This window comes from Perna viridis, chromosome 6, assembly GCF_037379345.1.
Source record: "Perna viridis isolate PV_CMFRI_1.1 ecotype Kerala chromosome 6, ASM3737934v1, whole genome shotgun sequence".
Lineage (NCBI taxonomy): Eukaryota > Metazoa > Mollusca > Bivalvia > Mytilida > Mytilidae > Perna > Perna viridis.
Window position 1 is genome coordinate 9122774 of NC_142450.1, and position 22876 is coordinate 9145649.

Genomic DNA, 22876 nt, shown 5'->3' on the forward strand with positions numbered 1-22876 from the left:
AACAGCAATAGGGGTAAGATAAAAAGAGACTGCAAACGTATCTACTAAACATAAACTTTTTGGTGAAAATTTATATGGAGTAGACATAAAAACGAGCACATTATTACTTTGTGACGAGTGTGAAAGTTTCACTGTAAATTGGACAAGCAGAATAGAGCAGAACATGCAAGAATAGTACCAAATCAACAGAGATCGTTGAATATTCATATATGTTTTAAATAACAATTATCATTTAAATAAATTATTATTTTAAAAATAAGTAAGGCTTGACCTTCAGAAATATTTGCGGAGCTCCTGAAATCGAATTGTGGAGCTCCTCAAATATTTCTGGACCTCCACAATTTGATTGCAGGAACTCCTTCATTACTGGTATTTCCGGCCCTCATCAATTCGATTTCAGTTTGTTTGTTGGGGTTTAACGTCCGAGCAGCAATATTTCAGCTATATTCAGACGATGAACATGAAATGGATGATAAAATGAACATGAAATGATGATGAAATAAAAAAAAAGGATGGGACACAAGGATTAAAGGATCGACAATTTTTATTGCCACTAGAAAAAGGGGGATAGGTAAGATCGGGCAATTTAGCCTCCTGTGGCGGAGCGCAAATGTTCCTACTCCTATCGAATACCACAGCAGGGTTCTTTAACGTGCGAGGAAACGTGACATCTTTCCCAACACGGTGCACCACTATGGTTAGCGGTCAGGTTTTCCGTATTATAGCCTGACAACCTCAGCATCTGACATGCCAGGGGTACCCCATTCCACCACCTGGGGCACACATCCCAGTTGCTCTGTGGGCAGAGCGCCTAGCCCCCGGCTAGGTTCCTGAGCACTACTTAGTCGCCTTTTACGACAAGCTTAGCGCTGCTGCAGGCCTATTCTTTTGACACCCGGACCTGCACGGGGCAATTCGATTTCAGGACCTCCAGAAATATATGAGGAGCTCATGAAATTGAATTTTGGAGGTCCAGACATATTTGATGAGCTCGTGAAATTGAATAGTGGAAGTCAAGAAAAATCTGAGGAACTTCTGAAACAAAAACTATTTATGGAATTCTGAAATGATTCGGGAGGTCCTACAATCGAATTAGAATCGAGAAGGTCCTGAAATCAAATTATGGAGCTCCTCAAAAATTGATGGAGGTCCTGAAATCGAATAGTGGAGGTCTATAAATGAATAAGGACCTCCTTAAATAATGATGATTTTGACTAATTCCGGGCATCATACAAACCACTAGTCAGCCCTTTTCAGTTTTCCAGTCGAAATTTAATTAACAACCTCCAGATCGAAATTGTCAGTCAAATCGTAACTTAAACTGTCATATACTTCATGAACCTGTCAACTAGTCACAATTATTTATTTGATAATCTATAGCGCCTATGCTACATACACACTGATATTGTCACACAGATACATCGCCTAGTTTCATGACACGTGCATATAAGGTATGCTGGGAGAAACAAGTATTCTAATCATGCAGTTTAAAATTCATGAAGCACCCACGGCTCTTGTATCACATTTAATCCTTTATATACTAGATGTAGTTTTCAAAACGCACATCTTATATATTAAATACATCAAGCCATATAGCTGATACAATTCCTTGAAAATTGCGTTGTCAAAGCTATTATGCCACCGTATATATCGATTTTATTTGGAGTTTGGCATGGAGCACAAACTGGAAAAATCTGTCAAGAGTTAAGATCACAGAACACTGCCAGTTGTCTTTACTTATTTTGGGCGTGTCGTACACAGCACTAAAATCCGAGCGAAGCGAAACAAGATAATATTGGGAGTACAGTTAGTAAAGAATCAGAATTTCATGCAAAAAATATTTCTCAGTTTTAGGGCATGTACGCTTGGCACACCTTTCCTTGGACCCGAAGCCGTAAAGAATGGAACAAATCTGCAACTGAAGATTCGCTATTGCTTATTTTATTATAGTAATGTCTCTGGTCTTTTCTTTGACTATAAAGTATTGGTTGTGATACCATAACACTGTTAAAAATGTAGACATTTTTTTTATTCTAGTTTCGGTGTGTGATGTTTTTGGTTTGTTTCTTTTTTTCTGTTATCGTTTTCTTTTATTTGTCTTTTCCCTTATCTGTTTAGTTTAAGAAGTTATATATCATTGCTTGGATGAGATTATTTATAAAATATTTATAATATGCAATTTATAACACTCAAATGAACTACTTTTCACTGTGCTAAAAAAATCAGAAACACTCAATACTGCTTACAAGTTGTTTCATGTTTGTTCGTTAAACCATGTCGTTGCTTACTTGGCGTTGTTTTTAATTGGAGGGTTTACAAAGCTTTGTCATCTGTAACAGCTTCAAAATTGTTTGTTCTCAGACGTTCAAAAGTTAAGCTATACTTGAATTTTTATAAGAAGCTATAGAAATACCGTTGTAAAATTATACTTTGAACTTATAATTACATAACATTCAAGTCAATAAATTTTTAGCCTCTCGTGTACCTCCGTACATTAAAATAAAAGCGACAGTTGTTTTTATGATATCCTTGTCTGTGTGGTAAATCGGGTCGAAAGCAAACATGGCAAGTTTGGGAAGACTCGATGACAAGGTAGCTTTGGTTACAGGTACGTTTAAGACTTTTATGCTTTTGTAATGTTTACCTTTTTATGGTGTGTTAAAAGAAGTAGGCTGAACATGACCTTCTCGGGCATGAGTTTTACGATCAGTATTTAAAGTAATCTCTTTAACTATGGAGCGCCATGATGACAACATTGAGTTTAAAAATAACGGTAAATCGTTACTTGACCTTGATGTGCATCAGAACCAGTGACAGGCTTACGGTTTAAAGTATTTTACATTGTGTCTTGTCTATAGTTTAAGTAGTTTGTTTAATATTTTTGATAGGAATGCATGAAGTATTAAGTAGCAGTCTTTCTAAAAATCAGACAGAATGTGATTCATGCATGTCAAAAACACACCGAATTAAATTTTATGTCTTGTTCAGAAACAGTTACTGATCACACTTCCAGTCTTAGTTTTTCATTCGGTTGTTGCACTTTTGAGATAAAAATTAAATAGATTGTACATGACATTGGCAATTTGCAAGAGTTATCAGTCTTGATTTGGTTTCATTTGGTTGGTTTTAGTGGGAGATAAATGTATGATTTTCTAAAAAGTACAGATCTGAATGCAGGAATGATTATTGTTATGTGAAAGTATAGCATATGTAGACTGAAAAAGCATCGTTTCTTGGTGGGTTTTTCTTCACCATGAATCACTTTACCATTGGCAATGTCTAAATTTTATGTGGACTGCTACTTAATATTTGATTCTGCAAAACAAAACTTGCACACATGTTACACGCATACACAACCGCAAAGTCTTGCATATAACTGTATAGAAATTTCATCATCTTACCATATAAAAACGAAAATAAATGATACATTCTTATTCATTGTACATATTTATCCTTCTGTGTCCTTTTTGACATCACTTAAGAGCATAAAAGCGACAGTTGGATTTAAACTACATACAAGACTCGAAATATAAAAATAGAGTATTGACAAAGAACTCAAGGCAAACTGATGAAACTGCTAATCGTCTATAAAAAAATAAAAAAGTCGGGAATGGAATTATGTCGAAAAATTTAGGAAAAAATATTGATAAATTATCTTACCCTCACCTTAAAATCAAAGGGTCCACTTGTCCCCTCGTGTCACCTGTCTTACTATTAGAAGAAGCGCAGAAACTCATTTATTTTAGCGGAATTAGTGTACCTCTTTTTGAAAAGTACTCATTTAGCCGTAAGTATTTTAGCATGCATGTATTTTAAATGTGTGATGTTTGCAGGTGCCAGTTCAGGTATTGGACAAGGAACTGCCATATTGTTCTCTAAGCTTGGAGCCAAGCTGGCAATAACCGGGCGGAATGAGGCTAATCTTAAGCATACCGCTGATGAATGCGAAAAGAACAGCGGCAAGAAGGTTGTGTAGATTATGTACGAACTTCTTCAGATGTCATATAACAAGGTTTTGAGAATGTATCGTTTTATTATATTAACTGTCGGTCATCAAGATTTATCGTTTATCGTTCAATCGTATTGGTATCGTTCATCATTTAATATCATTATCGTAAAATCGCTCATTGCGTTCAGTTTCATAAATAAAAGAAAATCTATAATTTTGTTATAATGGTACGACAAAGACCAGACATGGAAAACAGACATACACAACAAAGAACATAAAGTAACCAAAATCATACATACAAAGTAATAAATTTAAAGCAAATGAGCAACTCGGACTCCACTGAAAACTGGGAACATGGACCAGGTGCACCGGTAGGTTGTGTTGAGCATAATTGTTCTGCTTTTTATCATTTGTCATTTTTATAACTCGTGTTTTTGATTTTAGCCATTAATGGTAGTAGCAGATCTGTCCAAGGAGGAAGATAATGTTCGAGTTGTTGATGAGACCATAAAATTCTTTGGAACTCTGAATGTCTTGGTAAGTTAGCATAAGTATCCATACTAAGTAGGTTCAATAATCCACCGTAACTTTATAGTGACTGAACCGGATGTTTCACTTTTCAGGTGTGTTCTGCGGGTATTGTAGAAGTAGGCAGTGTAGAAACACAGACTTTAGAACAATACGACAGAGTCATGAACATCAATGCGAGGTCAGTACAATGTTTCGCTCAAAATCACCAATTAATTATATCAGTGATGAAATGATAATGAGCGCATTGTCACCAACAAATTATTTTAGTGGTGTAATGATATATATAGAGCTCAGAAAGAACCGAATAATATCTGATGTAATGCTATGGAGCTCAGAGCCATCAACCAATTATATCAGAGATGTGTTGCAATAAATATGTTTTGAATCAACAATTACATATTCACGGGTAACATTAGTATTATAGATTTCATAATCAGCGATGAATACCACTCTAATTCAAAGAAACATTAAATATCTCTCATCCACTTTAGTTTAGGGACTTCTACTTATGTGAAAATTATAGAGATAATTTTTTCTCATCAATAAATATGGATATGTCTATTTTGTTTCGACCTTCTTATATATGTCTAATTTTATTCTCAGGTCTGTATTCCATATGACCCAACTGTGTGTGCCACATCTGGAGAAAAACAAGGGTAGCAGTATAGTTATAGTGTCAAGTGTAAATGGGATCAGATCAGTTAAGCATTGTCATTTTTCTATCTTGAAATGCTAATGAAGACCAGTTACACCAATAATTAATGAAATATGTACAAGCAACAATATGTTTCTAGTTATGGGTCTCTGGCTTATCTATAATCTATGGAAGTACTGTTTTATAGAAATCGATCCCTATCCTCATTATCTTCATAATAAAAAAACTGTTATAATTATGAACAAATTGCATGTTTTACATTAATGGTTGCTACTTTCCATTGTATTTCAGTTCCCCAATGTGATAGCTTATTGTATGTCTAAAAGTGCCATTGACCAATTTACAAGATGTGCAGCTCTTGGTAAGTAAACCTTTCAATATTTTTATGGACGGTTTGGTTTGTCCACCCCCACCCCCACCCCCAACCGAATTGGAAGCAGTATATGTATAACCTCAAGCATTTCTGCAATAATACTAGAATTTGGAATGAACTAGTTGGGATCGCTTTTTGTTTGTTTTTTTTATTTGTTCTTTTTTTTTAACATATACATGTAACAACTTTAATATAATCAATCTGACATTAAGTGTGTGTCTAGTGGGTGGTATCACCTCTTTAGTCCGTATTTCGTTACAAAGGATTGGATTGATTTCAAATTTGATTTGTGTCTTTATATAGATGGGGCATACATGTACGCTGTAATATAAGCAACTTTTGTTAACCTCCTGTTTTGTGGGACATAATCGTTTTTCGCTATATCGAATGATTAAGAAATTTTGTCCCGGCTCCCAACGGATGGATTGATTTCAAAATATATATAATGTGGCTTTGTATAAATGCTGTCCAATATTAACTTTTTTCTATGAGTGTGGGGATATGCCTAGCACGAAAACACGTGCAACTTTATGTTGTTTAAACACAAACATTTTTAGCGACCACCAATAGACGCTCAAAAGGTTTTTTTTGGCAAAATGGTTTTAATTATCTTTTTCAGAATTGGCACCAAAACAAATCAGAGTAAATAGTGTTAAGTAAGTATGTAGGACAGTTCGTAATTTTTACAGTTGTGCTCGAATATATATCCGACCCATTAGCTAAAATAAATCGTTGATTATGTCAGTTCCTTGAGAGTAAGTATCGAAAGTATTAATCTTTTTCATTGAGATACGTATTAATCTCGTATTTTTGCGATTTTCAATTGTTGTTGTATTGAATGTTTTATATGATGATACCTCGACTGTCGTCCACTGGTGTCTTGTATCTCTTTTTGTATACAACACTATAATATTAGACCGTGTACGTAGAAACCAATTAGTCATTACACATTTATTTAGGTATTGCCCGAGGCCCAGACTCCAATTCTTGGTAAGGTCTAAATATTGCTCAGCTATTTATTTTTCTTTTTGCGTCATTGCTCTACGGTTTTTATGTTTGTTTATCAGATTTTGTTTTGTTTTTTTTTGTGTTTTGTTTTTTATCTTTATTTTGTGATCAAGTGATTTTAAATCTGACCAAACCAAGATTATTTTTTTTTTATTAATTAGCATCGTTTTGTTTGATTTTAATTCACTCGATCACTAAATCAAAATGATATGTTTCAGTCCAGGAGTGATTTTAACAGAAATACACAAGAGGGGTGGAATGGATGAAGAAGCATATCAGAAGGTATATATATATAATTAAAGTACTCCGATGGTGATAGGATTTGATTTTTAACTATTGAATACTAGTTAGTCTGAGTCTAAGTAGTAACTGTTCTGTTGTACCGACAATTAATTTAGTAACGGAAATGGACTAGTTTACCAATTAATTTCGTTAATTTCCTTTCCTTACACACTGAATGTTGACCCGATCAAATATTGGTATTATTCAGTTGATTCAACGTGTAAGAAAAGAAAACCTAGAACCAGAATTCACAAACATTTGTCTGTACCACTTGACAAAACCTCCTTTTCAATTTCAGAGACTAAAGCGGTACAATATTTTGTTTTGGTATGGCAGGCCATACCTATAATTCTTGTTAAAGATTTAAAAAACGCAGGGTATTTACTCGGTCACTGATTAAACTAAGTTCAAAGAGTAATCAAGGGAACCAAGATTCTAGCGGAAATCATAAGAATGCAATCCAGGGACAAAGACCGGATATGGAAAACAGACACACACAACAAAAACTTAAAATACTAGTGATCAAAATAATATATACAAAGTAACAAAAGTAAATGAGCAACTCGGACTCCACTAAAAACTGTGAGCATCACATAATAATTATGTGTAACTCCGCCGTACCAATCCTGAATTTATGTGCTACACCTCTGAATTTTAACCTCTATGTAACATAACTATAAAATCGAAATTTAACATTGGTACATGCAAACATACTATAGAAAGTACAGTCAGAGAAATAAATATTGTTTTGTAGTTTCTGGAGAGGACGAAATTCACCCATGCGTTAGGACGTCCGGGAGAAGTATCTGAAGTTGCTGGTATGATTGCGTTCCTGGCTTCAGATGATTCCTCCTTCATGACCGGAGCACAGGTACCAATCGATGGGGGAAGACACTGCATTTGTCCTCGATGAATTATAGAACATTACAATAAAGACAACATGTATTTTCACGAACTGGATTTTTCTTCTATGTTTGTGGTTGTTGCAATTAAACAGTTAAATATTCCGTTAATTTTACTTATATACCAATTATACATCGGCTGATGCAGAAAGATGAGTATACATATACTCATGTACACATGTACAGAGAGACTGTCACAACATGCATGGCATCTTCGCACACTTTAAAAACAACATGTACTGCAAAATACCTACAATGATAGTTTTTTTACAATTTTGATTTATGATCTGAATAGATTTTGTTTTTTTCTTAAGCATAAACAGGAACCGTCATATCCGTTTTTTCTTATACATCTTATAGAATGCTGTGAGTATTTTTGTTTACTCAAATTAAAGAATATCAAGATGACCATTCAGAAGCATGCAAATCTGATTACGATGAACGTGAAAAATGAATACCATCAACTTTTGAGCTCAAGCACATGTTTATTTCTGACCTTTCTGTAGATATCTTATATTTAAATTAAGATATCTCATCAATTAATTACAATATCGTATATAAGATATCTCTTTTCTTTAAAATATATAAGGAATATCATAATGTGTTAAAGGGTATTATATATATCAGATTGTATAAAAAATATCTGAAATATCATATACAATATCTTACATAGTATTAAAGATATATCATACATTAAGAAAGTTAATTTACCGAGTATTTAAGATGTTATGCATGTGAACTATGTAAGATATCTTGTATATTAACATAAATATACGATTTATTGTTACTCCCTTAATGGTACCAGTTCAATGTGGATCCTGAAAAATTCTAAAGATCTACTGGAGACCCGCAATGCTATATTATTATCAGAATATGATAGCATGGCATCAAGACCTATGGTTTTTCAACCCACTACTCCCCACACTCAGTTGAAATCCCGGCTCAAAAAACAGAATACATCATTAATTTGGAAGGAAAAAAAACGATTCCAAATAATCTTCCAAATATACAGAAAATGTTGTCAGAATGTTTGAATTTTTGATCGACAACATACAGTGAATTTGTCCACTGTGGTGGCAGCGTTTTTTCTATAAACAGTCGGCATTCCAATGGGTACAACGTGTTCCGCTACTAGTTGATCTAGGCATATTCCTTCCCCCTTATATTGGAAGCTGACTTTATAGCGATCTAAAAGAAGGAACACCATTTAGCCAGACCCTTTGATCTCAGTTTTCGCTATATATTAGATGGCGTATTGTCTTTAAATAACCCTCGTAGTTCCTGTGATTTGATACACCGCATCCACCCGAATAACTTGTAATGAGATAAAGGGCACTACAGACACTATGAAGTCAGCCTCATACTTAAAGATAGATGGAAAAGGAAACCCCATGACTAAACTATACTACAAACAATGACTTCTCATTCCGTATTGTCAACTTTTCTTTCATCTGTGACAATTTAACAGCCCTTCAGCACCTGCGTATGGAGTGCATTCGTTATGTCAGAGCTTGCCGTAACTACGCGGACAACTTCCAGTTAGGCTCCTTAGACAGGGTTATGTTGTTACAAAATTTGCATTGCGTCAGGTTACGTTTCGACAAAAATTAAGACAATAAATTTAAACGACGTCAGATAGTGTTTAAACAATAATTTGATATACCAAAGCTAGGATTACACACTTTGCACCTGCTGAAATTTCTGGCCCGCGTTAAAAGTCTAAATGAATTATTGATATCAATAAATAGGGAATTTAAATTTCACACAGCTTTCTATATATTTTTTGCTAGTTGAAGTCATCGGAGGCTCGAAATTCCAGCCTCATGGTACGTTATTTTTGCCATTTACGCAAATTTATCGTTTCCATTCCGAACTCGGAGAGGTATTAATTTATAGTCCTATATAATGACCCCATATTGTGTTTACATATAAACCAAAAATCAGCTTAAATAACTTATCTCGTTCCAGGTGCAGGTGAGGTGGTGAGAGCAAATACTCATACAAGTGTATTGCATACCTGTTAAAAAGGTCAAGGATTTGATCGCATAAAATGATTATAGCGTCTTTTGGAAAGCTTATTTTTATTTTGTTTGGTCGCATCGATCTCGAGGCATAAACGTAAGATTAAAAAATGCAATAAACTTTATATTTATTTGGACTCATCCTCTGTAGTCCAAATAACAATTCCATCTTGGAAGGCTTCAATGTATATGTAATTTGTATTTACCTTGGTCATGATCACCACCCTGTTCGATGCATAAAATAGGCACTGGATGGAGTTACTCACATAGTTAGAAATAGTAGCCTGCCCGCCAGCCTGAGACAGTATGGTCTTAAATGTGTAACCCGTACCCGTACCAACTTTTCTTCATACCTAAATACTATTTTGTCAATTTCTTCATTATTACATGATATTTCCAGCAGAAAATTGGTACATATTTACAAAATGAGATGATGGTTGGGCTAGAGTTAATGATTTTAACATGCTTGTTGAAAAAATTGATTTTATTCGATTTTCTATTTTCAAGAGGTCTAAAATGTGTAACCCAAAATTCCTGTACCAAAAATCTAAGTTCCATATTTTTGTTATCTGTACAATTTTAATGCATATTTGACATTAGAACATCATGATATTATAAAAACTTTCATTGATGATCAATTAAAATCACATCAGACTCTGTTTATGAGACTGTTTTTTCATTTTGGATAAGAGTGCATCCATTCTTTGTTTGGACAGGGATTGATGCTAGGTACACTATGGAATTCAAACTCAATCACTTCTTTTTTTTTAAAATATCAAATCTTTCAAAACTTCATCCCAAGTCTTAAAGTGAAGTTTTAACCACTTGATGATTTTATAAAACAGTAAAATTTGGATAGGAAAGTGAGAAATAGTAAATAATTAGTTTGGTACAATAACTTCCGGTTACACATTTTAGACCTTTTGATTTCAGAAAACTGATCAAACAAGAAATATTAGAAAAAAATACAGTATTTTCTTGATTAGAAATGAATTGAAACAGACTATTTCACATCTCATGCAATTTTCAGTTCTTAACATAGGGTAAGAATGAATATTTTTGTACATTATTTGGTTAGGGGAAGTTGGTACGGGCACAGGTACAGGTACAGGTTACACATTTTAGACCCTACCGCACGAGACTGGCTATTTCGGGGCAGGGCTGGCTAATTTTAGCAAAAATCTATATAGCCATATAGTAAATATATTGAAAAATTGTATTCAGGACTGGCTAGAATTCGAGTGAGTTTTCTACCCTATTACTCGGCAAAGTAACAATAAGAAAAAATAATTATTGTTACATGTGTACAACTTACTTGAGAGGCTAATGGAGACTAATATTCAGATCTGTTGCAAGCACACTTTAATAGAAGTAAAAATAATTAATTTTTCTTACTGTTACATGGATGGTTCTGTTATTTTTACTTGACATTAACTAGATACAAATTAATATACAGATGTATATTTGTTATTCTTCATTTATAAATATTCAAATATTTGACAGGGACTATATAATACTTATACATGTATAAAATCCCTGATATTAGTTGACTGATTGTTCTTAATTATACATTAGCCATGATATTAAATAGTATATAACATACATGTAGGTCCAGTCTTCACTATTAAGCAGTAGTCTGAGGCCCAAGGCTTGTCAAAATGGAGGTGGGCCTGTAAAATTAACTACTACAGGCCAACAAACACTATATACAAATTTCTGAAAAAAATAGGCCTGTGAACTGGAAAGTTTGTTGTGAAGACTGTAGGCCAGCTATTTAATTACAAAATAGTCAAAATGTTTATCCCTTTTTATTTGATGATTGCAAAATCATTAAATAAAGAATTTTAACAGCTATTAAAGCACATGACAAGTACTAGTGTTGAAGTGACAACTAAAACGAAATGTTTTTACCAGTTGAAAAAAAACAGACAGAAAACAAACAAGACACAGAGAGGCAATTGGTTAGTGGTTGCTCAATGTTAATTTTTCAGAAGGTGTAAATTTTGTATGTGTACATGTAAATAACATTACAGAATATCTGTGCCATATGATAATAATAATATAACAGTGGCATTTACATTGTATATTTTAGAATTTCATCTGGTAATGGGGCTGTATGCCTGGTTAGAGGAGAAAGAGGGCGGGTTTTGGGGTGCTGTGGTTGTCTTATCAGCATTTATGATACAGATTCCATCGTTTGGAACAGCACAGAGTTTTGGTATCTACAACATGTTTTTTCTGCAGTACTTTGATGACAGTACAGCTGCAATATCTTTGATTGGTTCAATTAATGTTGGCGTCTTTCTTGGTTCAGGTCAGTTGCGGTACTAAACTTTTTTTCATTCATAGCATTATTAATAGTGAGTTGATAGAATTGGACACTATTTCAATGTAAGATGGCTTAGGCGTTATTCTTTTTCAAATTTTTATTCATTTGTACACTACTGTCAACACAAATTTTAACCTCTCCACTCTCCAAAGTGGAGATATTTGGAGTGGAGTCACAGTGTCTCCACTCTCCACAGTGGAGTTACCATTTAAAAAATTGTCTGTAATTAACTTCTCCTGTCTTTATACAAAGATATATTTAATGGTTCAAGCTGTTTAATAACACCTCAGTAATAGACAGAAAAAAATATTGAAAACTATTGAAATGAAGCAATTTTATCCTGGCTTGGTGAAGTCACAGCGAAGGACATGAGTGACTCTACTGTGAAGAGTGGAGAAATTAAAATTTTGGTTGACAATAGCGTGTAAGAACAGAATTCGCAACTTGTTACTATATTGTTATGCTAAACACAGTACCTACCTAACAGAGCCTGACCCAATCCATGCAATCATTATTGGGATATTTTTTTGATCACTGATCAGTTAAATATCAGTCATCTGTCCATCCACTAAACCAAACCTTAAACCAGCGATTGCTTGTTTTTTAAATCATGTGATTCCTGATCAATTCCTATATTTTATAGAATGATATGTTTTGTTTCTTCATATATTAAAATATAAACAAATCTAATTACATTTTATGTTTTATTAGATTTTGTAAATCAGGGATTTTTGGTAGAACTATAGTTTTAAATTTACTATGAAAATCCTTGTGCAAATACATTGTACAATGGAAAATAAGAACTTAGTATTTTTAATGAAGAATAAACCTAAAATATCTTTTGCTATGTTTATTTGTTCCAATGAAATCTGAAATTTAGATAAATATATCATCCCTCATTTTATATAACAAAACCACAATCAGATCGGTCATTGGTTGTCAACCATCACTCAGTAACAAGTCATCAATCAGTAAAATAGTTGTATGAATCAGTTCAGGGACTGTAAGTATTGAAGATGACTAGTCATGGAATAAAAGGGCTGTTCTTACGTTATTAAGACATATCCATACACAAACTCTGAAACAGCATCTGACATTTGAAATTCCCTCTAGACGCTACAGCCAGCCCTCTCAGAAAATGCAAGATTCTTGCAAAGTCAGGAAAAAGTGAATGATTTTATGCGACATTATCCAATTGTCATATGATGTTTTATTGGAAAAGTGTCAGAGAATTTCGAAAGGCCTGTCTACAGCTATTAGTAAGAGATGGAACGTTTGCCGCTGCATGGAGCTTGATCCATACATTGATAGGATAGGTAGCATTGATAGGAAATATCTTAAGTACTTTTTTATATATTTATTTTATATGGTTTAAAAAGAAACTTGTTGAATCTATTAAATGATGATCTTTATTATAGGACCTATTGCAACATTTTTGATGAACCACCTTAGTCACAGGAAGGTTGCACTAATAGGAGCTACTCTCAGCAGTATTGGATTATTAGCCATGCCTTTTGCCCCTAACATAATGTATATGTATGGATTTTATGGAGTTATTAGTGGTATGTTAAACTATTAGTCATGCCAAACACACTGCCTATGTACATTCAGGTTTGTGACCTGTCTGTCACATGCATTAGGTTTTTAGTATTAATTTGATATTCACATCTGTAGCGTATTGACTGCTACTTTAGGTCTGCTATAAAAAAAAAAAAAAATTCCCTGAGAAAAAAATTTGGGATATATAAGAAAAATAGTATGAGCTTTAATTTGTCAGTTATCTGTTTTGCAGTACTTTAAAAAAATGTCTTGTCTTTGGAGTGGAAAAATGGAATAATTTGGCTTCAGTTTACATGTAAATGGTTGCATTCATGTATTTCATGTTTTGATCTGTTATAACATATGGAATAATTTGGTTCTGATGGCATCAGTGAAAATTAAATCAGCACACACATAATTTACCAATAATAACACACACATAGAATAAAGCTTTAAAAGTATTTGCAAATATTTAGACCATTAGGGAGCAACTGCTTGAAATGTAAGGATAAGTATGCTAAGGAAAAATGATGTAAAACCCGGGACTCTTACTCATCATTAGAGCTTTAACACAAAACTTCGAATTGAGAAATAAAAAGTAAGTATCTCGCTAAAATAAACTGATCAAATGTTGCTAACAGATATTGTTCTTTATGTTGTGGGAATGATGTTAAGATCGACCATCATCATACAGTTTTTGGGGGATATTTTGGCTTGTTCTCAGTCTTTACAGTCTGATAGAAATTAAAGGAGCCTTTGAAACTGTACTTGTACTTTTCAAACAGGCTGAAATTCCATGATTTGATTGAATTTTCATTTAGTTGGGTAAATTTATAAGAATTACACAAAATAGATTTATTTAGCTGTTCACATTTAACTTGTTTTACCTCTACATATACTTTTACCTTGCTATATGATGAAAATTATCATACTGTATTTAAATACATATCAATATCTCTATACCTAGTTTATATCAGTTTCAGATATTTAATTCAGTTGAAGTTATTGTATATTATTATTGTTAAACAATTATTATCGCTGATATTTTTCAGGTCTTGGATTTTGTTTGGTTTATGTACCATCTCATGTTTTATCGGGACTTTACTATGACAAGAAGCGAAGTTTGGCCACTGGATTAGCAACCAGTGGATCAGGAGTTGGAGCTATTATATTCCCTCTGCTGGTCAACTTCCTGGTTGATAAGTATGGATGGAGAGGATCTTTTTTTATAGTGTGTGGAATCAGCATGCAGAACTTTGTCTTTGCCAGTCTACTGAGACCTGTACCAGATAGTCTAAAGAAAAAGTATGAGGAGGCTGCAGAGGATAGAGAACTACAGGTCGAGAGTTCAGAAGGTGAGGAACAATCAAACAGAGAATCTGGAGTGAAAGAAACAGATAAATTGACAGAAACTTCATCCATAGTGTTGTTGTCATATTCAAGGAAATTAAGCTTAGAGGAAGAAACAGATAAATCGGAACATGACACTGTTTATGGTACGATTTCAAATGATTCAAAAGAAGAAGCAAGCACTGATGTTGAAAATATTATGCTACAAGAAAATACACAGGAGACTGTGAAAAACAGTACAGATAAAAATGAAGAAGTCATACCATGTAGTCCACTCCATTTACTGAAACAAGAACCTAGTGATGATCATAGTACTCCTAGAAATAGTCTAAATGAAGTAGAGAAACTTGCATTGACTCAGAAGAGTACCTTTGCTGTACTCTGTGACTATGCTTTCATCATATATTTCATAAACAATATTCTTTGGAACATGGGAGTAGTTATTATTCTCCTGTTTGGTCCACAATATTTCCTGTCAGTAGCCTTAGATGAACAAACAGCTGCTACAGTGTTCAGTATTGGTGGATTTGGGGCTTTTGCTGGTAGTATATTAGGCGGACTTTTAGGCAACATTAAAACACTTCGTCTAGACATGGTGTACATTGTTATGACTGTAATAACTGGCACAGTTTGCCTTCTGTTTCCAATCCCTGCATTTCACAGCTTTGAAGGTTTAACCTGTTTATATGTTATATTTTCTGTGGTTGCTAATATCATCATGGGGTTATTAGTAGTTGCTGTGGCTGCCATTGTAGGACCAGAAGCTCTTGGTACCGGCATGGGTTTTGTCATGTTGGCTAACGGAATTGGTAGTGTTGCTGCTCCTCCACTTATAGGTAAGTAAAAAGTTACATTCGTTAGATTGTTTGCGAATTACATACTTTATCCTTTAACAAATTTGTCAATAATACTGGTATACACAGGTTTCTATTAACATATCATCTGCCTGGTATTATTTGTTAAATAGGATTTTTAACACTTTCTTAAGGAATGCAACTAGTATCTGGATATATTATCTTGTATATAGAACTTAAGTTGGATTAACACAGAATAAACCGTGAAGCAGTTTATGTTATGGTAAAGATAATATATTCAGATGTTAATTACATTCCTTATAATTTAATATTTTGGCAAAGAAACTGTGATAAGTTCATACTAATGTACTCCAGTACACACACCACTGGACAAGATTATTTCATTGATGAAAGTATAGTCCTTTTAAAAGGGGCGTGGTTTAAAGTTCATGACCTTGTATATTGATCAGGTGATAGGAAAATTTTGTATCCAAGATGAAATAAAACTTTGGCATCTATTCTAACAGTAAAAATATTCATAGTGAATTATTTATTTATAAATACTTCAATGTATATACTGTATTCTGATTAGTTTCTACAGCCACTGGGTAAGCTGACAAATGACTTGAAGACAGATTTGGTGCTATGGTCACACATGACCTTATATAATTGCTTGGTCTTCATTCAGTTTCGAAGAGCCCAAATTAAATATTTTCTATTATAGGTAGTATATAGCAACCACCTTCACAATTTTCTGTCAATTTTGACAATGTATCTTGTAAGTGCCTCTTAAACCATTCAATGCATATTAATGTAACTTAATAATAGGAATTTAATACACGATATGTAGATGCACATAGAAAAAAAAATAGTTGGATGCTTGTAAATGAAGATAATATAACTTAGACAGTTTACATGTTGAATGCATAAGTGGATTCAAGGTTTGGGGTGGCCCCCTTTGATGGAAAGGTTTGTTTTAGTCATTAGTAAAAAATGAAAATTATTACTAGAGTGGGTCCCCTTAGCTTAGGTCAATATACAAGCCCTCCCCCTTTTTTTGATCAATTACAAAAAAAAAAACTCTTCAGATACCATGCAATAAATAGTGAATAAAATGTATGATTGACTGACATAGTGTGTTATTGTGTTACAGCTTGGGTTTTTGAGACAACAGGTAGTATTGAGGTGGCTTTCTATCTTGGTGGAGGATTTATCATACTTGCAGGCTTGGTCATCATCCTCATACCTGTTATAGATTACTTTTATCTGGAACCCAAACCTATCAGGAAGAAACCAGAGAAGATAACCAAGGAATGTTTACATGTTTATTGTATGTAATTGACAATGTACAATGTGTATATTTCATTCGTTTGAGTTGTTTTCAAAGATATAATCATTTTCATTAAAAAATATATTAAACAACAGAAACTCATTTATTTTTTTAAAGTACAAAATTCAAATGCATACATGCTGAAAATTCCACATTCCTACTAGCGAATTTTGTGGAAATGAAGATTTTCCAATTTTTTTGTTTTGATTTTTCATAAAAGTGATAGTTTTCATGCTAAAATAATAAATGAAGCCATTTATCTACATGTAAGAAATGATGCACCATGTGTCTTTTCATCAGGAAAGAAAAATGTTTTTTTAAGCAGTTGGTGGTCCATGAATTGCCATATGATCATGAATTCATTCATTTACCTATTGATGATGAGTTTATTATATAACTTTTTCATTACCACTCATTTCCAAGACTAAATTTTAGACAATTTTTTACTTGTTTGGGTAAAATCCCCTATTGTCATAACCAAAGTACATACATGTATTCTAGGGTTTATATTTACTTTCAATGATGGTAGGTTTTGGACTTTTCCAAGTCTGAAATAAATGGACCACTTGAGGAAAACCTAGTCCTCAATAAAGTGTCAAGGAAAAGGATTGAAAGTCCAGGTTCAGGGTTAATGAAATTTCAGACCTCGTGTAACTAATAATTTAATCTCCTAATCTTCCTGCAATGCCAAGCAGATGCTTATATTGTTGTAGTATTTCAAACTATTTGACCCAAGGTGTAAAAAATATGTGAAATCTTCAAAATTGTATAGTGTGTTTCTGTGGTTATTTAGTATATTTACATACACTGTACATATTTGATATCGATTTTTTGTCTTTGTACCCAGTAAGGTTAAACGTATGGCCTATGGTGTACTCACTTTATATTATGCCAATTGATTTTCTATTTTTTTAGTCTTTGGATTTATAATATTAATGGTTTTCTTAATTTGTGGAATTAAATAAAATATACCTCATTATACATTGTATAAGACACAATTGTGAATCAAAGGGTTTATGAAACTAAATTTATCTTTCATGTGATATTCGAATTTTTTAAAATTCTGAAATGTATTTTTTTTACTTTATAATAATAATTGTTAAGTATTCATATAATTCTGTATTCATTTTAATGTTTACTTGATTTTTAATTCTTGTAGTGTTCTGTTGACTCTTTTATTTTGTACACCAGATGAAACAATTTACTTTTTGTGTTGTACATGTAATAGTTGTCTGAAATTTTATCAGATTTGTGTTCTGTAAAACAATTAACTACCTCATTTATCTTATACTTGTGATAGCATGTTTAATGTTGGAATATTTACTTTTTTAATACTTTTAATTTTTTTCTTTACATAAAAAAATTTGTAGGGCATTTTTATTAGTGTTTACAGTGATCAGTTTTGCCTGCCATCCTTGGCACGTTGTGTTCAGTCTTTCTACATGTGTCTATCTGAAACAAATATTTTTGTCGCTTTTGTCTCAGCAACAGCAATCACAGCCAATTAAAATTTAGTACGCAACCTCAGCTTTGGGCCCTATGCCATGAAATAGTTGCCCTCTATACTCCAGTAACATAAATGTAAACGGAAAGTTGAAACAAAACAATACACACAGAGGCCAGAAATTCCTGACTTGGGACTGGCACAAAAAATGTGGTGGGGTGAAAGTACTTTGGTGTGATAACAACCTTCCCCCTTTGGCCACTGCAGAAATAATATAACATAATTTAACACACCTTTTATAATCAGTTCAAAAAGGTCTGAGTCCATATTTATATTGATATTGAATTGTATTTTATATTTGTCTGCTTTGATGAACTTTCACTGAAGCCAACTATTTACCTCTCAGGATGCATGTTAATGTTGTTTTTCCAGGAAGTAAAATTTTTTAAGTGAAATTGTACTGAAAAACATTTTATCTATATTAGTCATTATAGGGAAAGTGGTAAGTTTGTCATCTGTTCAGAATTTAGGGGCAAAAAGGATCCTAAAATGCCAGCAACTTATTAACCTAACTGTTGTATGAAATAAAAATATACATGGTTCCATATGACGAAACTGAAGCTTGGATTCATTTTAGGGACTATGATCTTTACCAAGGAGAAATTAAGAGCCATTAGGGGTCAAAACAAGTATTTTCTTGGTTACTGGCAAAATATTGAGTAGAATCGTACTGATCGTCATAAAATTGTACAGCAAGATTCCATGCCACAAAATGAACATTTGTGGCAATTGATGAAATTAAGGGGCCACTTTTTAGAAATAAAAGACCAAAAATAAGCGTGTAATTCAACATTGTTTCAATTGATTTTTCATTCACCCCTTTCATTCTACCCAGAGATCTTGAGTTTTTAATCTTAAAATTGAATTGCAATAAAAACAGAGCTGTATCAAGCTTGAAAGTTGTGCCAATAATTAGTTATCCAAACTTGATTTTGATTCAACTTTGGGGTCATATAAAGCTGTGGCCTGCAGATCGTTTAATTGTGAAATTTTTGGAAGAAACCATCTTTTGATCATGAGTGACACAACGTATAACTGACATGCATAGAACTTCTATAACAATAAGAGAAAGAAAATATAGACAGGATCAATACCAGTAAGGAATTAGTCATTGTTATTACTAATTACTATTCAAATATACATGTACACTGTATTTAAATTATATGCATATGTATGAACACAGTATACCTCAAGTTTTTTTATGCATTAATCGTGTTAATTATATATTATTGGTATGTTGTATGAGTGAAAATTGTTAATTAAAATAGTAAACTATTTAAAAATTTATGGGCTTGTTCTTGCCTTTCAGCATAGCATCATTGCTTTCATTGATTACTCGTATAATTGGTTGTTGTATCTAGTAGCTGCTTGACACTGCTCATCCGTCATTGGGTTGTAGTATCTCGTACCTATTCGACACTGCTCATCCGTCATTGCGTTGTTGTACATAGGAGCTGTTCGACACTCCTCATCCGCCATTGGGTCGTTGTATCTAATTCTGCTCGACACTGTTCATGTGTTGCGTGTGTATGTTTTATGTCTGGTTGTTGTCCCTGAACTGTATTCTTTTTGATTGCCGTTCGGGTCCTAATTCCCTTGAAGTCCCTTCCATTTTCCAGTGATGTCACGAGTGGCATGTGTACAGTTTGTGGGGTTTAGTGTCGTGTAAAAATATGTATTATGAAAAAAATATATACTCAATGACAAGTAATAATATTGTTCCTTTGCAAAAATGCAGGCTCCGAAAGAAACATAAAGAAATATGTGTGTGGCATGAATAAACTGAGTAAATGGTCTAAAGGAGTAATCAAGGGAACCAAGTTTCTAGCGGAAATCAATAGAATGCTATCCAGGGACAAAGACCAGACATGAAAAACAAACAAAACAACAAAGGACATAAAATAACCAAAATAATACATACAAAGTTACAAAAGCAAATGAGCAACTCGCGGAATCCACTAAAAACTGGGAGCATGGGCCAGAGTAAGCTACCTCTGTTTTTCTAGAAACCCCATCGAGTTCGGAGAGGAAAGGAAAACTATGACACGTTGAACAAATCAATTTCAAGGTGCTGGTGGATACACCGTAACGATCCATGAGGTCAAGATGACGACCACAAAACTTCTGTAGTGATGAATTCAATCTTGTAGCAACATAAACTTGTTCCAGAAGCCTAATTGTAAGAAGTCTAGCGTGTTGCAAAAAGTCTGCGTAGTTACAGCAAGCCTAGCATAACGTATTAGTTGTGACATGCAAACTCTATACGCAGGTACTGAAGGGATGTTGCCAAAGATGAATGAAAAGTCATCGCGTTTGTCGTATAGTTTGGTCAATAATTTTCCTTTACCATTGTTCTCTAAGTGTAGGTCAAAAAATGAGGCTGACTTTACAGTGTCTGTAGTATCCTTTATCTCTAGTTCTATTGGGTAAATGCGTTGTATCAAATCCCGGGAAGTAGTATTGCTTAACGATAATACATCATCTATATAGCGGAAACTGAGATCAAAGGATCTAGCTAAACGATGTTCCTTCTTTTGGATCAGATCAACTATGAAGTCAGCATCATGAGAGTGAAGGAATAGGTCAGCATGTAGAGGCGCACAATTTGTCCCCATTAGAATGCCGACCATTTGTTTGAAAAAAAAAAACGCGTCCACCACACTGGACAAATATACTGTCGATAAAAAATTCCAGCATTTTAAAAACATCTTCGGTACATTTGGAAGATGATTTGGAATTATTTTTTACAAAGTTTGAGGAATCTCTACTAAGAACTACATATTTGTATCTAGTTATACCGTCTTTTTTGGAGTAACAACGATGTATAATGTTTTTGAGTTGGGATTTTAACTGAGTACAGGGAATAGAAGTTGAAAAATCATAGGTTTACATTCTATTGTATTCTGACAATAATCTTAAATTGAGGGTTTCCAGATGATGTCTAAAGATTCATATGGACAGTAGGATAAAGGATAACTTACTACAAGAAGTTTTCGAAATGATTTACAAAAACGATTTTGCTGGTAGAATGTTCACTGTTCAGTTTTAATTAACAGGTGAAATGATGGTTGTAAAGACTTGTATGCCATGCGGTATTTATGTTTATTCCAATTATTTAAGTAGATGTCTTCTTTTTACAAGATATATAAAGTATATTAAATATCTGATAAAAGATATTAGATATCTAAAATAAGATATTTTATGAAGTTATAAAGATATTATTCTCATTAACTTTATCAATTGAAATCTTTTAATTTTTTTATATCTTACGAAGGATATAAGTAATCTTATATATTTTAGGAGATATTTCTATTTTTTATAAGATATCTTACAAAATATATATGACATCTTTTAAAAAATATATAGGATATCTTATTACGTAACGTATATGAATTGTGCATATCAATATAAAACAGTTTTTAAAAGCATAGGAGATAAACCAAAACCGGCGAATTCTGGATGCCTTTCCAAAATTAACAACAACAAAAAAAAGTTTTTTTCTAAAATATCAGGCGAAACTCTCTGAAAAAGTAAGCAGGCATGGTATTGTTGTAAAAAGAAATAAAATGAAATGAAAATAAGTGTACATCTGCTTATTTGGTCAAGATTTTAATTCTTAAAGTTTGTGCGAAATTTTGCATTGTTGGTACAAAGGAGAGAACCCAATACGGCGAGGACATGATTCTTTCCGGAAAGCTTAAAGCAAGCATTTTACTCCTTTTGGATTTCATAAGTATTGCATCTATTTATGTATGAATGCTCTACTGTCCACAGTCAATATTATCGCCAAGTTTCACCTTTTATTTTTAAGTTATACAAAATTAGACCGGGTCAACTTTGTGTACGAAACAGTGCACCTCAATCGCACATGTATAGTGCAACCTAAGGTTTTCCCCTCACCATGCGTCAACAGGCTGGTTTTCAAATTGATATCTAATTGAGCTCGAACTTTAGGAATTAACATGGCGATAAAATGAATTGAACAGGATGCTATTATTTTGGCCAATTTCCAACCCCCTCAATGCATGCTTTCCTCCTATGCTAGTTTCTTAGTGCCTGGTATTTTATTAAACGTAGTAGTTTTGGAAAGGCACTCCTGACTTGCACTACACCTCAGTGATATTGTTTTTTCTTGATATGTTTCCATGACTACTGGTTTTTATGCCAATATTCACAATGCACTTATAAATTAAATGAACTTCCACACATCAAGGATAAGCAAAGTATGTACTTTTTCATGAATAAAAAAAAAACCAAACAAACAAATAAACAAAACAAAAAAAATGATACACTTGAAATTTCTGTTTTG

The 22876-nt window shown here is 33.2% G+C and overlaps 2 protein-coding genes across 3 annotated transcripts; both read left to right on the forward strand.

Annotated features, from left to right (window-relative positions):
• Positions 1-2483: 2483 nt before the first annotated feature.
• On the forward strand, positions 2484-7805 carry LOC148613544 (uncharacterized). The gene is made up of 9 exons (XM_088586923.1): positions 2484-2608; positions 3834-3967; positions 4394-4486; positions 4573-4658; positions 5084-5180; positions 5427-5496; positions 6128-6164; positions 6735-6798; positions 7553-7805. Exons 1-9 carry the CDS (start codon positions 2563-2565, stop codon positions 7709-7711), a joined length of 786 nt encoding a protein of 261 aa, XP_088443049.1. The 5' UTR covers positions 2484-2562; the 3' UTR covers positions 7712-7805.
• Positions 7806-7948: 143 nt separating this feature from the next.
• LOC148613545 (monocarboxylate transporter 12-like) lies at positions 7949-19834 on the forward strand. Of its 2 annotated transcripts, none has more exons than XM_088586922.1 (5): positions 7949-9818; positions 11814-12035; positions 13469-13612; positions 14642-15775; positions 16887-19834. In XM_088586922.1, the coding sequence occupies exons 2-5, from the start codon at positions 11828-11830 to the stop codon at positions 17069-17071; spliced, it is 1671 nt and encodes a 556-aa protein (XP_088443048.1). In that variant the 5' UTR covers positions 7949-9818; positions 11814-11827; the 3' UTR covers positions 17072-19834. The 2 variants fall into 2 exon arrangements, with proteins under 2 accessions (XP_088443048.1, XP_088443047.1); XM_088586921.1 differs by having other exon boundaries at positions 7949-9674.
• Positions 19835-22876: the final 3042 nt, after the last annotated feature.

Excerpts from the sequence above, each read along its gene's own strand:
- LOC148613544 (XM_088586923.1), top strand. The coding sequence starts at position 2,563 with ATGGCAAGTTTGGGAAGACTCGATGACAAGGTAGCTTTGGTTACAG. Across the intron at positions 5,497-6,127 it reads TACAAGATGTGCAGCTCTTG|AATTGGCACCAAAACAAATC; the intron begins GTAAGTAAACCT and ends TATCTTTTTCAG. Across the intron at positions 6,165-6,734 it reads ATCAGAGTAAATAGTGTTAA|TCCAGGAGTGATTTTAACAG; the intron begins GTAAGTATGTAG and ends GATATGTTTCAG.
- LOC148613545 (XM_088586922.1), top strand. The coding sequence starts at position 11,828 with ATGGGGCTGTATGCCTGGTTAGAGGAGAAAGAGGGCGGGTTTTGGGGT. Across the intron at positions 12,036-13,468 it reads TGGCGTCTTTCTTGGTTCAG|GACCTATTGCAACATTTTTG; the intron begins GTCAGTTGCGGT and ends TCTTTATTATAG. Across the intron at positions 13,613-14,641 it reads ATTTTATGGAGTTATTAGTG|GTCTTGGATTTTGTTTGGTT; the intron begins GTATGTTAAACT and ends GATATTTTTCAG.